We start from the raw sequence: 13,710 nt of genomic DNA, 5'->3' as shown, positions 1-13,710 counted from the left end.
ACAAAAGTGAGCTGGCGTGGTGGCGGGCGCCTGTAGTCCCAGCTACTCGGGAGGCTGAGACAGGAGAATTGCTTGACCCAGGAGGCAGAGGTTGCAGTGAGCCTAGATGGTGCCACTGTACTCCAGCCTGGGTGAAAGAGCGAGACTCCAACTCAAAAAAATAAAAAATAAAAAAAAAGGAGGGGGTGCTGTAAATGTAAGATATTATTATTTGTGCTTGTTTAAATGGAGTCTGGAGTCAAAGATTTGTGTATTTGGTGTATCTCAGTAATTTTGTCTGCATTGTTTGCTGTTTAGATTATAAACTACTGGAGAGTGGAACTCATGCCTTTTGGATTGTTTTAGCTTTCATTACTGTTTGGTTTTGGGGAATTTCTAGTAAAATATCAGTACTTAATAGTTGCTGTTACTCTATAACACAGTGGAATGAATTGAGAAAAGGATTCAGGCATCAGATGGATGATTGTGCTAAATGATATTTTCAAAAATCTAATCCTGCTGTTCCATAATGTTAAAATAGAAGAGTTTGAGCAAAATTGTCCCAGCCTTAGTGGAACAAAAAGCATTTTCTTTTTGGCATGAATTCTGTGGTTTAGGTACAAAATAAAGCATTTTATGTCAAAAACTTCAGTCTCCATGATCCGGTATCTCAGCTAGTATCTCTGTTAAATGTGTGTAAAAAAAAAAGTGGCCAACAGAAGCAGTGTTTATAAAAGCCCTAGATATGTCCCTTCTTAAACACCTACTCTGCTATAATCTAGAGAAGCAGTTTGCTCTAAACAAAACCATTTGGTCTTCTAATTATGACTGTTGTCCTGTACTAAAAGTGATGTGTTTTTTTTTTTTTCAAAGGTACGTCAGCCTGTCATATGTATCAACAACCATGTATTTTGTTCAATTTGTATTGATTTGTGGTTGAAGAATAATAGCCAGTGTCCAGCTTGCAGAGTCCCCATCACTCCTGAAAATCCTTGCAAAGAAATTATAGGTAAGGGCCTGTTTTATATACACATAGGAGTAGGTTTGAAACAATCTCCAAATAATATATATTTTGGGAAGATTGAAATAGACTATTTTCAATGATGCTATTTGGCCAACATAATACTGAGTGGATGAGTAATTTGTGTTATGTGTATGTGGAGCAACTGGAGCACAAGGCACTGAGAGGTGCTAAGAGGAATAACCCTGAGAGCCTCACGGAACTTACATTTTCATAGCAACTGAACCAAAAGAAAAGCAGCGAGTGCTAAGGGCCTCCCAAAAAAGCCCAGAGAGTTCAGGCAAGAAACTTCAGCTAAGAACATTGAGAAGGGCTTCATAAGGTAGGTGGCCTTTAAGCTGGACATTTAAATTTAAGGATGGATAACATTTCAACTGGTGAAAATTAAGGAAGGCATTTCCTGCAGGAAGAATAGCATGTACTAAAGTTTAGATACAGGAAAACACAGAGCATGTTTTTAGAAATGATCAGTAGTCTACTTTGGGTTCGACTACTGAAATAAGACAAAAGGTAAATTGAGACTTTAGTGCAGAGAACCTTGAATGACAGCTAAATCAGGGACTTGCTGTAGGACTGAGAAGAAGGGTGAATCGGGCATGATGGTTTTGAGCATGATAGTATGATCCAAAATGTGCTTTACGAATATTACTCGTGTGGTAATACATAGGTTGGACTATAGGAGTAGACAGGATGTGAGTAGGTCTGATAGGAGGCTTTTACCTAGGTGATAGAATATGTAAGTGGATTAAGGGTAAAAAATAAATTCTGTGTCACACTAATATCGGTGGGGCATTGGGGGAGTAAAACTTGAACTAGAGGATCCTTGAAAAAGAAAACTTCTAAAGAGCCTTTTCAGAGTTTGGTTTTTATTCTACTCATATAAGTTACTTATTTTAGGTTGTAAAAATTAAAATGATTTCTACTTGTTTTTGCTTTAGGAAAAATTGAAAGTGAATCTATAATTAGCCAAGTAGAAAACATTTTTCAGAAAACCTAAGAAGTCATTGTTAATAGTCCCAAGTTAGGGAAAATGGACTTAAATTAAGATTATTTATTTATTTTTTTTTGAGACTGAGTTTTGCTCTTGTTGCCCAGGCTGGAGTGCAATGGCGGGATCTCGGCTCACCACAAACTGCCTCTTGGGTTCAAGTGATTCTCCTCCCTCAGCCTCCCGAGTAGCTGGGATTATAGGCATGCACCACCACGCCCGGCTAATTTTGTATTTTTAGTAGAGATGGGATTTCTCCATGTTGGTCAGGCTGGTCTCAAACTCCCGACCTCAGGTGATCTGCCCGCCTTGGCCTTCCAAAGTGCTGGGAATTACAGGCGTGAGCCCCTGTGCCCGGCCAAGATTTTTACAAAGCAAATAGTAAGGAATATATTTGCTGCAGAGCAAAAGAACTAGTAGTACTTAGGAAATTAAGAGATATGAAGGAGCAATCAGAGTTGGCTCTTGGTACCTGGGTGGAGTCTGGTAGAGGACTAGTTCTCTGCTGTGTTGCATGCTACGGGGTTAACCTCTGTTTTTTTGTGTTTTTTTGCTTTTTTTTTTTTTACCTGCTGAATTTCACCAAGGAGTCAAGTCTTTTCTTGCAGAATATGAACTTTGATGATCTGAATATTTTCCCCCAGCTTTTCTTCTCATCCCATATCCTACCTTTATTCATTCATACCTAAGTGATATTTCATAACTGCTCTCAAGGAAAATAGTTCATCTGTTTTTGCATTTGGATAGAACATCCTGAAAAAGAACATCTGTAAAATGCCTTTGCTATTATTATAATGCTAAGAAGTACAAAGAAGGTAACCAGAGCATCAGTGAAGAGCTCTCAGGAAGATTCATTGTGAGTGCATTTGTAACAAGTCATGACATATAGTTAATGCCATGACTTACAGTCCATTGTAACTAGGCTGATAGAATCCGTGAAAAGACACATTAATCTACATACATAGGTATATAGCAGTAATTTTTTTTTTTTTTTTTTTTGGAAACGGAGTCTTGCTTTGTCGCCCAGGCTGGAGTGCAGTGGTGCAATCTGGGCTCACTACAAGCTCTACCTCCCAGGTTCATGCCATTCTCCTGCCTCAGCCTCCTGAGTAGCTGGGACTACAGGCGCCCGCCACCACACCCAGCTAATTTGTGTGTGTGTGTGTATTTTTAGTGGAGATGGGGTTTCACTGTAGCCAGGATGGTGTCGATCTCCTGGCCTCATGATCTGCCTATCTCGGCCTCCCAAAGTGCTGAGATTACAGGTGTGAGCCTCCGCACCTGGCCAGTAATACATTTTTATATAATCTGTTGGTTAAATGTAAATATAATAATTGGTTTTATTATTTAAATATAGTCTAGTTTTCAGAATTTGAAGTAGTCCAAATATGATAATATATAGCCCTTTCCTCTACTGAGTTTGCTGGGATAAGATATATAAATATGTAAACACAGTATGAATGTATTACTGAAGATATTTCTTATGGTGTTATTTGATGTATTTTTTTTTTCCTCAGGATTAGGATAGAGAAAAAGCCTAGATGTTAGCCCCAAGTGTGTATGTAAGGGGAAGGGTAGATATGAAGCTAGGAAGCTATATAAAACAATATGAAAAAGGATCATTTTCATTCTTCCCGAATCAGAACGAAAAATTAGGATTTTTTTTTTTTTTTCCCTATAGGAGGAACAAGTGAAAGTGAACCTACGCTAAACCACACAGTCAGGAAGCATCTTCGGAAAACTAGACTTGAATTATTACACAAAGAGTATGAGGTAAACAATAATTAAAGTTTAAAATTATATTAGCAGTGAATTCAAGGTAAAAACTGACCTACCTCAGACCCCAGACTTCTTAGAGTAAATATCCAATGAAACTTAGTTTTAAAAGCTTATAAAAAATTATTTGATAAATTCTTTTTCTTTTTTCCTTTTGAAAAATAGAGGAAAGAGATTTTTTGTTTTATTTGTTTTTTCTTTAAGTACCAAGGAAGGGGGGAATGGGATTCCAGAAAAAAGGAACAGATGGAAGCATTTCTTTCTTTTTTTTTTTTTTAAGTTAAAATTTGTACATCTACAGACATGTCGTTTTTATTTGCTTCCTGAAGAAGTTGGGAGAAAAGGGAAATCTCCTTATGAAAGCCAGTCCAACCTCTACAGTCATGAGTTGCTTCTGCCTATGAAATTACTGATGATTATAAGCCTGATCAATGCTAGTAAAGTAAATACTATACCTTATGTCAACTGCCAGCACAGAGATTTTAGTGTGAAATGTGCTATTTCCTAATTATTGTCTAAAGGTGAATGAACAGGATGATTGAACATGGTGATGCTATTTTTACAAATAAATTCATGCAAATAGAATACACACACTTTTGAATAGCACACATTAAGCCCAGTGTTGACTACAGAAGGAGATATTATTGATCCCCTCTTTTGACTCAAAATGTCTTTCAGTTTAACTGTATACGTGGAAGCTACCTCAACTGCCTCAAAAATTTTTGGAATGCAGTGGGGCATAAATACATTATTAAATAAATGTTTATTCATATATGTGTTCCCCACATATATGAATTTGCTTGTTTTATAAAAATGCTATTTAAGTTGAAATGTATTGCAATTTAAAATAGTAAGTAGTACTATCTGTGTGACATTTAATGCTAAAATGTATTTTTATATAATGAATATCATACTCAGATAGTAAACAAATAAATCCTTTGGAAGATCACTTGAGCTACTTGGGAGTTTATTTTCTGACAGAATTTTTAAAAACCTCAATTTAAGGTTACATATTTATTATAGATGAATAAATGGCATCATAGTAAGAAATTCTAACCCAAATGTTTAGTGACTGCTTTTAAGATAATAAACAGTTCCAGAGTGGGAAAGCTAATACTTGCAATAGTAACAGTAGTAATTGAAGAACCAGAATCCAGAAAAGTTAAAAATTATTCTGATATTATTCTGAAATGAAAAGTAGAAGGAAATGATAGATGGTTTCACTCATACTTCAAATATAGAAGTGAAAATATCAAACAAAACCCTAACGATCATCTTTTTCTTTTTTGAGACAGTCTCACTCTGTCACCCAGGCTGGCGTGCAAATGGCATGATCTCAGCTCACTGCAACCTCTGCCTCCTGGGTTCAAGCAGTTCTCCTGCCTCAGCCTCTCAAGTAGCTGGGACTACAGGCGCCTGCCACCACACTCAGCTAATTTTTTGTATTTTTAGTAGAGGTGAGGTTTCACCATGTTGACCAGGCTGGTCCTGAACTCCTGACCTCAGCTGGCACACCCTCCTCGGCCTCCCAAAGTGCTGGAATTACAGGCATGATCATCTTGATAACTCTGTACAATCAGCCCACCATATCCAAGGGTTCATCATCTGTGGATTCAAACAACCAAGATTGAAAATTTTAAAAAATACTATAAATAATGCAGTTTAACAACTATTTGTAGGACATTTACATTGTATTAGTTATTATAAATAGAGCCAATTTAAAATGTATGGAAGGATGTACATAGGTTATATGCAAATACATCACTAGCCATTTTCCGTCAGGAACTTGAGCATCCATGGATTTTGGTATCCCTAAGGGTCCTCGAACCAATCCCCTGTAGATGTGGGGATTAGGTGGGGACAAACTGTACCTTTTTTTTTTTTTAACCCAGCCCCCCCTCAATGTACTTTTAAATTCCCCCAGTAAAGCAGTTTAATGTTTTTTATTGTTTTTTGTTTTTTTCTGAAATGGAATCTACTTGCCTGTTGGAATTCATGTGACTTTTCTTATTTTCTGGATGATATCTTAAATAGAATCAAAGGTTTGGCATTTTTAAAAATGACAACTAACATTGAATTAAAATGAAGGCAATATAAATCCCAATTTTTATCAGTCAGGCCACATTTTGAGAATTTAAACTGTATGTGACTTTCTCCCTACAAAACTCTTTTGATGTGTAAAGAATCTATGTGTCTACAGAATTTTAAGTACAAAATTCAAACCATGTTGGCTTCAGTTTAGCATATGTATGTATGTGTTTAGTGTCTATGCCTGCCTCATGACTATGCAATGCTTTTTCAGGACGAAATAGATTGTTTACAGAAAGAAGTAGAAGAGCTTAAGAGTAAAAATCTCAGCTTGGAGTCACAGATCAAAACTATTCTGGATCCTTTAACCTTGGTGCAGGGCAACCAAAATGAAGACAAACATCTAGTCACAGATAATCCAACTAAAATTAACCCAGAAACTGTAGCAGAGTGGAAGAAAAAACTCAGAACAGCTAATGAAATCTATGAAAAAGTGAAAGATGATGTGGATAAGCTAAAGGAGGTAAGTTGTGGTTTTTAAAAATCTATTATGGTTGTTTTTAAAATAAGTACCTTCAAAAGCATAAATAGCCGTATTATCTTGACTCATCATCAGGTGATGTGTGAGGAAAGGACAGAATCTCTGGATTAGCATTTATATGCAATAGGAATACTTTTTCTCATTTAAATATCATTAACTGCCAAGAAATACCAGGTGGTTCCATTTGTGACTATAATTAGAAACTGTAGTGCTTCTTTATAAGGTTGCATCTTCTTCTAGAAGAGTAATGCCAATTTAAAGGATGTGTTTCTGTTTCGTCCTCTTTGTGGTTTGCTATAGTTTTTTTAAGCTTGTATCAGCGACTTCCCTTGTGTACCTAAAACACGTACTCATTTTTGCACCTATGAAAGGAAAAGTTTTGACTTTATCTTTTCTATTGCTATCACTCTCTTATTTTTAATATTGTAGATAGATAAATAAAGGCTTAGTGACTAATTCCAGGACAGCAATAAGCAGCTGCTTTAGAATACTCCGTGCAAAAGAATATTGTGGTTTATGAAACTGGTTCATTTTTTTCAATTATTCTTTGAACAAGGTACAGCATGGTGAGAAAGGCAAACCTCTAGGATTTTTCAGCCTAGAAAGGGAGATAAGATTCATGCCATCAGCACTAGATGTTACAGTCAACTCCTACAACGCTGTCTTGACCCAAGTGACCAGCCTTTAGCTTGAGTTCAAGTTTATCCACAGTGGAATTCTCTTGTACCCTATGGAGATGGCTTTGTAGTACTCAGTTCTGCAGTCACATACTCAACTATTTGCATTTCCTTAAAATACTGTTCCTGTGTGAAATTTCTAAGTCTTATCTCCCAAAATTATTAATGAGATCCATATGGTATTTTAAAGAAGTTCTCCTGTATATTGGCTCTGAGGTCCTCAGGTTAAGTAGCAGAGAAATATCTGCAACTTAGATGTTAGATGTGAGCTATCTTCCACATATAAAATAAATGTTGTTTGGGTTCAGAAAAGGCCAGGGTGAGGAGAAAAGAGAACCTAGTGCTTTTAGAGAAAATAGAAACTACAGACATAATTGTACTGAGTGTATTATAAGTGTGTAGGAAGGGGAAGTGTGTAGTTTCTTTGGGTATTGATGGCCAGCGTTAGTACGTTGATTTGTTAGAAAACAAGAGGATGCCAAAAGGAATGCCTACTGGGAAATTACAGTATTTGTCAATTTGCCTTGTTCCCTTTAATTTCCCTGGTTCTTCTTGAGCCATTGGTAAGCATATATGGTCTCCTTTGTAGTTATTAAACTTGTTTAAAGTTTTGGCAGTAAATACTTCTTAGAACATGAGGCTTATAAGGGTGACATGAGGGATGGATGTTAAAGAAGAATACATAAAGCACAGTTAATTTTCCTTTCCTCTTATAATGGTCACATGTTAAATTCAATACTCAAAGCTACCCTGAGACTTCAGAATTATTTGGGATATTGAATAAGTCCATTTTCGATGCCTAGTGATGCTAGTAGTTAATAGGATATAAACGGGGACATAACTAAATAAAGAAACATGGATTGCAGAGACAAAAACTAAAGTGTGGAGTGCAAAATAATAACATACTATAAATCAAATACAGGAATACAAAAGATTCAGAATAAAGGACTACTTAGCATGAATGACGTGGACTTTTTTTCTGATATTACCTGGACTGGATGAGTTTTGAACCATCACGAGGCCAGTGTCATTACCCAATCAGTGTTGAGAATGCAGAAGAGTTAGCTGAAATATTCATTATTCTTTTAGGTGCAACAGGTAGGCAGAACTCTGCCCTTCATAACTTTTACTCACCTAACCCTCTTGAACTTGAAAATATCTCTGATAGTTGAGGAACTAGCAAGCCTATAATGAGAAGTATTAGAGAGTCAAAGGACTATTGAGAGACTTCGAAATACAGCTATACAGTAGTGGTAGGGGGCAGGGAAGGGGAAAGGAGATCAAATGAGTTTCTAATTTAAGTTTGTCATCATCATCAAAAAGCATTCACTAAGTGCCTGCCCTTATGGTGCTATGCTTGAGAGCTTAATTCATTGTCTGCATATATGAGGAAGTAAATGGCTTTCCTTATATCTTCAGAGAAGCAGTAATGGTGTTTATCAATCACTTAAAGAATTAACTCTCCACAGTCCTGGTTGGTGTGCATCCATAAAGATAAACAGATGCCTAGAGCCCAGAGGGAACCTGGATGGGTCTAAGTAAGGGAGTTAGACTTTATGCCCCCAATAATGTTCTCTACTTTATTTTTCCTGTGATCCTTGCGATGCAGCGTATGTGGGTAGATAAGTAATACAGTCGGAAGTTCTGGAAATTCATAAAAGTAATGGCCAAATTTTTGAAATACGTTTTTAAGGCTTCTTGGTTTAAACCTTTTTTGGTGACAGTTATTCTTGTGACCCATTCACTTTGAATATAAATGTTCTAGTCAAACAATTTCCCTTGCCCAGGTTAGTGAAGTTGGTTTCTAGTCTAGGGAGTGTTATTTTTATTTGTAATACATAAAAGCAGTAAGTAGGGAATTTAAAGGAAGTAGCTTCTAAGAAGACTCTAAAATTTAAGCACACTAGTTTTCAGTGTGTCCAGAATCAGTGTTGAGCCTCTAGATTTTCTAGCAATTGGTGTCCTGTTAGGTAATTTTTAGGTGTTACACAATTCAAGAAAGAAAATCATACTTGGAAGGTTTTTGTTTAATCAAAGAACAATTCATGGAATTTATTAGAAAAGATTGATCCAGGCCAGGGAAGTGGCTCATACTTGTATTCCTAACACTTTGTGAGTCCAGGGCAGGTGGATCACTTGAGGCCAGGAGTTCAAGACCAGCCTGACTACTAGGGCGAAACCCCGTCTCTACTTAAAATACAAAAATTAGCTGGGCGTGGTGGCACACACCTGTAGTCCCAGCTCCTTGGGAGGCTGAGACAGGAGAATCATCTGAACCCTGGAGGTGGAGGTTGCAGTGTGCCAAGATCACATGACTACACTCCCGCCTGGGCAACTGAGCAATACTCTGTTTCAGAAAATATATATGGATGGATGGATGGATGGATGGATGGATGGATGGATCGATCGATCCAATTTTGAGGGCCCTAGAAGTTGTGAGCCAGAACATTGGAAAGGCCTTTTTGAAGGAAAAAAATCAAGTGGTTAAATGATATTAGATTTGTTATCACTAGAAAAAAACATTTTTAAACAGCACCCCAGAAATGAATTTCATAGCTCATGAATTAACTCTTCAGCATTAGTTTGCCGATACTGCATGTGGTATAATGTTACCTTGCCTAGAGTATTCAGTTATGTGAAAAAGAAAAAAAATCCCACATATGTTTGCCATTAGTATGGTCCCTTAATGACTGTAAGCTAACTAGCATAGCTTCGTTTATTTCCCTGGATAGGAGATTTGCAAAGTGCTTAGGGAATATGGATTTAAAATGCTTAGTAGTATTCACAGTTTCAGAAGTCATTGCCAGTAGTGATTTTAAGTTTCTGAAGGCCATGTTCTACTATTCAGTTTTCTGATAATATTATCACTCTAGAAAATACAGATGGCTCATGTTGTAATTTTTACAAGGCACTTTTGTTTTAGCTTTTGCTTAGTTTCAATTTGTTCTTTTAGGCAAATAAAAAATTGAAATTGGAAAATGGTGGCCTGGTGAGGGAGAATTTACGACTGAAGGCTGAAGTTGATAACAGATCACCTCAAAAGTATGTATTTTGCTCACAGAGCAATGTTTCAGTTTATGTCAATATTTCAGACTAGGCTGCTGTGAGGGTTTGTTTTTTGCTTGATTCTTCATTTAATCATACAGATTTAGGTAGAATGGCTTGCCTCTAAAAGTCAAGTTTATACTCCGTGTTGTTGGTAAAATTTTAGGCTCGGTTAAGGCTAATTTTAAAGAAAGAATTTTACGCCTATCCTTTTTTCTTATCTGATGAATAATGTGACCTAGCACAAGTGAGCATTGACTTAGTTTTACATATAACTGTTTAATAGTACTAACATAGTAGTGAGATTAAGGTAATGCCCTTTAGTTGTTTTCTTAGATAGTCTTAGTAGTAGTTAATGTTCATATAGTTCTTTCTCTTTGCAAGATACAACAACCTGTAATGAAGAACTATTAGTATTCTCTGTTTTCAGATGAGAAAATGGAGGCATAAAGAGATTAAATTAATTTACCTGAATCTGCACAAGTGGAAGTGTTAGAAATAGCATTTGACTGGCTGGGCACGGTGGCTGATGCTTGTAATCCCAGCACTTTGGGAGGCAGAGTTGGGTGCATTGCCTGAGCTTAGGAGTTCGAGACCAGCCTGGGCAACATGGTGGAACCCCATCTCTACAAAAAATACAAAAAAATTACCTGTGTGTGGTGGTGGGTGCCTGTAATCCCAGCCACTCGGGTGGCTGAGGCAGGAGAATCACTTTAGCCCGGAAGGCAGAGGTTGCATTGAGCTGAGATCACTCCACTGCACTCCAGCAAGACTCTGTCTCAAAAAAGCAAAAAGAAGTAGCATTTGACCTTAGATAGCCCAACCCCAGAGTCTGTGCTCTTAACCATTACACTAAAAAGCCTATCTGAAATAGAATTTAGGACATTGTTCATTGAATTTTTTACTGATTTAAAACTATACAATTAAGTGAATTTATTCTTCCCTTATGGAATAGTTTCTATTCCATTCCAGAAGATAAGAATTTGCAAGCATTGGACTGCTTAACAATTTGTTCAATATTTTAAGAAAGAGTTGGGATTTAAGGGTTGCAAATGGAGAAAAGATCGCAGGCAGCACTTAAGGTTCTTCTTTTTCTAGGAAAAAAAAATGACAGATGAGAAGACAATATGGCCCCCAATGTCCAGCAACCTCTCTGAGGGATGGCATATGAGAACTCCACACTTTCTTCCCATCCAACCACTGGACTTCATTTCTTTCTAATGGAAAAAGACAGTGCAGGAATAAGCAAACAATAGAAATTTATCCTACCAGAAATAGCTCTCTGCTTGTCATTTGAAAAGCAGGAAATGTTGCCCTTGGTAAAACCAGATGTGGTATCAGGAAATGGCGGACGCTAACCATAATTACTGGAGGCAGAGATAACTAACCAATGAGAAAGAAGCATGGCTTTTACGTTTAAATAGTTTCTTCCCCTGTGTTCTCCAACCCCGTTTTTCTTTCACTTCAGATAATGTCCTACTTTGACAAATTAGTGAAATAACCTTAGGAAGCGTTACTGTTATGTAGTGGTTTGAATCTCTACGCCTGTCATTTATTGGCAGCTTGCCTTGCTGGTCATAGTAATGCTTGTCCATTAGCCATTTCCCACAGCATGCTGAATGGAACTAAAGCTATTTTGTTTGTAGCTCTTATTTCTTGAAAACTTGCCCACCAGCTTTCGCATTTAATGCCAGCCACAAGGATGTGTGTTTTAAAATATCCATGGGTCAAACTGGATAAAGAACTGAAGAATCTCACCTGAGGAAACATGGCCTCTTTCAACTCTCTAAAAAGGAACTGCGCATCTGAATCCAATATAACTTTAGGATTTTCCATCTTTAACTTCCATTGCTTCCCTTCAGGGGAAGGGAACAGTTCACTTAAAAAGTGATTTGAGCTGAAAACCGTATTCCAGATCAATTTGCAATGCATTGAGGTATTAAATGCATTGCATTTGATTTATAGCCTTGTTTACTCTGCATCACCAAACCCTAGTGGGATTCAGAGAAAAGCTGACCACAGCTGAAAATACCCACATCTGGTTCACCTGAGGAGAGCTCCTATTTGTATGAAAAAGAATAAGACATTTCAAGAGTTCACAAATAAATGCCAGTGAATAAAAATCACCCATTCCATTTTATTCCCTTGGTTTAGGAAGTGCCTTGACTAATTATTTTTCTCTTTTCTACTTGGTTAAGTGTCAGGGTATACTTTTTTATACACTTGGCCTTAGTCTCCAATGTATCCTACAAGTTGAGCAGAAATATTCTACAAATCATACAGAAGAGAGAGCTTTAAAGTTTACACACTAGAGAGGGAAAAAATATTAGGAAGGTGTATTAGCTCAGATTGTCATAACAAAATGCTATAGGCGAGTGGCTTAAACAACAGATTTATTTTCCCATAGTTTTGGAGGCCAGAAGTTCCACATCAGAATTTGGCAGAGTCAGGTTGCGATATGGGTTTTCTTCCTGGCTTGCAGATGGTGGCCTTCTTGTTATGTCTTTATATGGTTGGGGGAGAGAGAGAAATCTGGTCTCTTTTCCTCTTAAAAGAACACCTAGTGACCTCGTTTAGCCTTAATTGCTTCCTAAAGATCTTATCTCCAAATACAGACACATTAGGGGTCAGGGCTTCAACATACGAATTTGGAGGGGAGGGTGAGGACATGACTCAGTCCATCGCAGAATGAATTTCTTTCTAAGATGCTCCAACAGATATCACGCTATTTCCCAAAAGCTTGACTAAAATCTGGTATGAACAAAGGAGATTCAAATAATATTTACCCTGGTCTAAAGAACATGGTATTGTATAAAAGCTAATATATTTTACATACAGTCTTTTAAAAACAATGCTATAATCTTTTAAAATGAAAGTGTTGGCTGGACGTTTTTCCTTCCTCGATTTTAACTTAAAATCCCTCTTGAGCAATGTGGCAGATAGCCTACTAAGCATATTCTTCTAGGTTTCAATAATATTCATCCTGTTCCTTGCCAAAAATTCGTTGTCCTAATATCCAAACTCATGGTCCAGAAAATGCAGTCTTTTCCTTTGGCTTTATCTATTTAGCCACTTTCTGAATTCTTATTATGCTTCTAAATGTATTTATTTCACCTGGAGGAAGCCACCTGTTTGGCCCTTCGGTTTCCCCTAACTTGGACTTCTAAGAGATTCGGATTTGATTTTCAGAGCTCAAGGGGTGGTGATATGACCTTTAAGTTTATAAGAGTAATATACGAAAAAGACTTACTCCACTTGCTAACCCAGAAATAATGAATTTTTTCTTACTTAACATTGTGCTAGATGCTTTGAACAAGCTAAATACTCTCTCTGACCCCTAAAGAAGGTTGTGTTCCCTTGCTGTGATTTCTTATTACCTGTCCTTTCCCTTAGCACATGTCACAACTGCTAATAATTAACACTTTGTGTAATTGTTTTATGACTTTGTTCTGTTTGAGCCAGGGCTATAATATGTAGTCACTATTGCAGCCACTGCATTTTATAGGATTCTGGCTTCCGTGCTGCTCCTACTACATATCTTTTGAGTAAATGAATTAAAAAACATAACTCCTATGACTGAGGAAACATAGAGACAAATCGAGAATGTGGGATACTCAATAGGAAGAATGACTAGGTTTCTTCTAAGTCATTGAGG

At 37.0% G+C, this 13,710-nt stretch overlaps 1 protein-coding gene across 3 annotated transcripts in view; it reads left to right on the top strand.

The window, feature by feature from the left end:
* The window catches only part of OBI1 (ORC ubiquitin ligase 1), a 42,834-nt gene that overhangs the window by 12,230 nt on the left and 16,894 nt on the right, over positions 1 to 13,710 (top strand). The window contains exons 2-6 of one of the 3 annotated variants that reach the window (XM_074021612.1): positions 853 to 988; positions 2,736 to 2,844; positions 3,670 to 3,761; positions 6,067 to 6,315; positions 9,964 to 10,052. Coding sequence is in view for 1 of the 3 variants with exons in the window: in XM_005586057.4 (XP_005586114.3) it covers positions 853 to 988; positions 3,670 to 3,761; positions 6,067 to 6,315; positions 9,964 to 10,052 (566 nt within the window). In the remaining 2 variants the exon portion in view is untranslated. Of the gene's footprint in view, positions 1 to 852; positions 989 to 2,575; positions 2,845 to 3,669; positions 3,762 to 6,066; positions 6,316 to 9,963; positions 10,053 to 13,710 lie in introns of all 3 variants that reach the window. The other 2 variants (XM_074021613.1, XM_005586057.4) reach the window with 2 other exon arrangements.

The sequence above is a fragment of the Macaca fascicularis genome, chromosome 17, assembly GCF_037993035.2.
Source record: "Macaca fascicularis isolate 582-1 chromosome 17, T2T-MFA8v1.1".
NCBI lineage: Eukaryota > Metazoa > Chordata > Mammalia > Primates > Cercopithecidae > Macaca > Macaca fascicularis.
The sequence above is the reverse complement of the archived record's forward strand: the minus strand, read 5'-3'. Positions and strand labels throughout refer to the sequence as shown.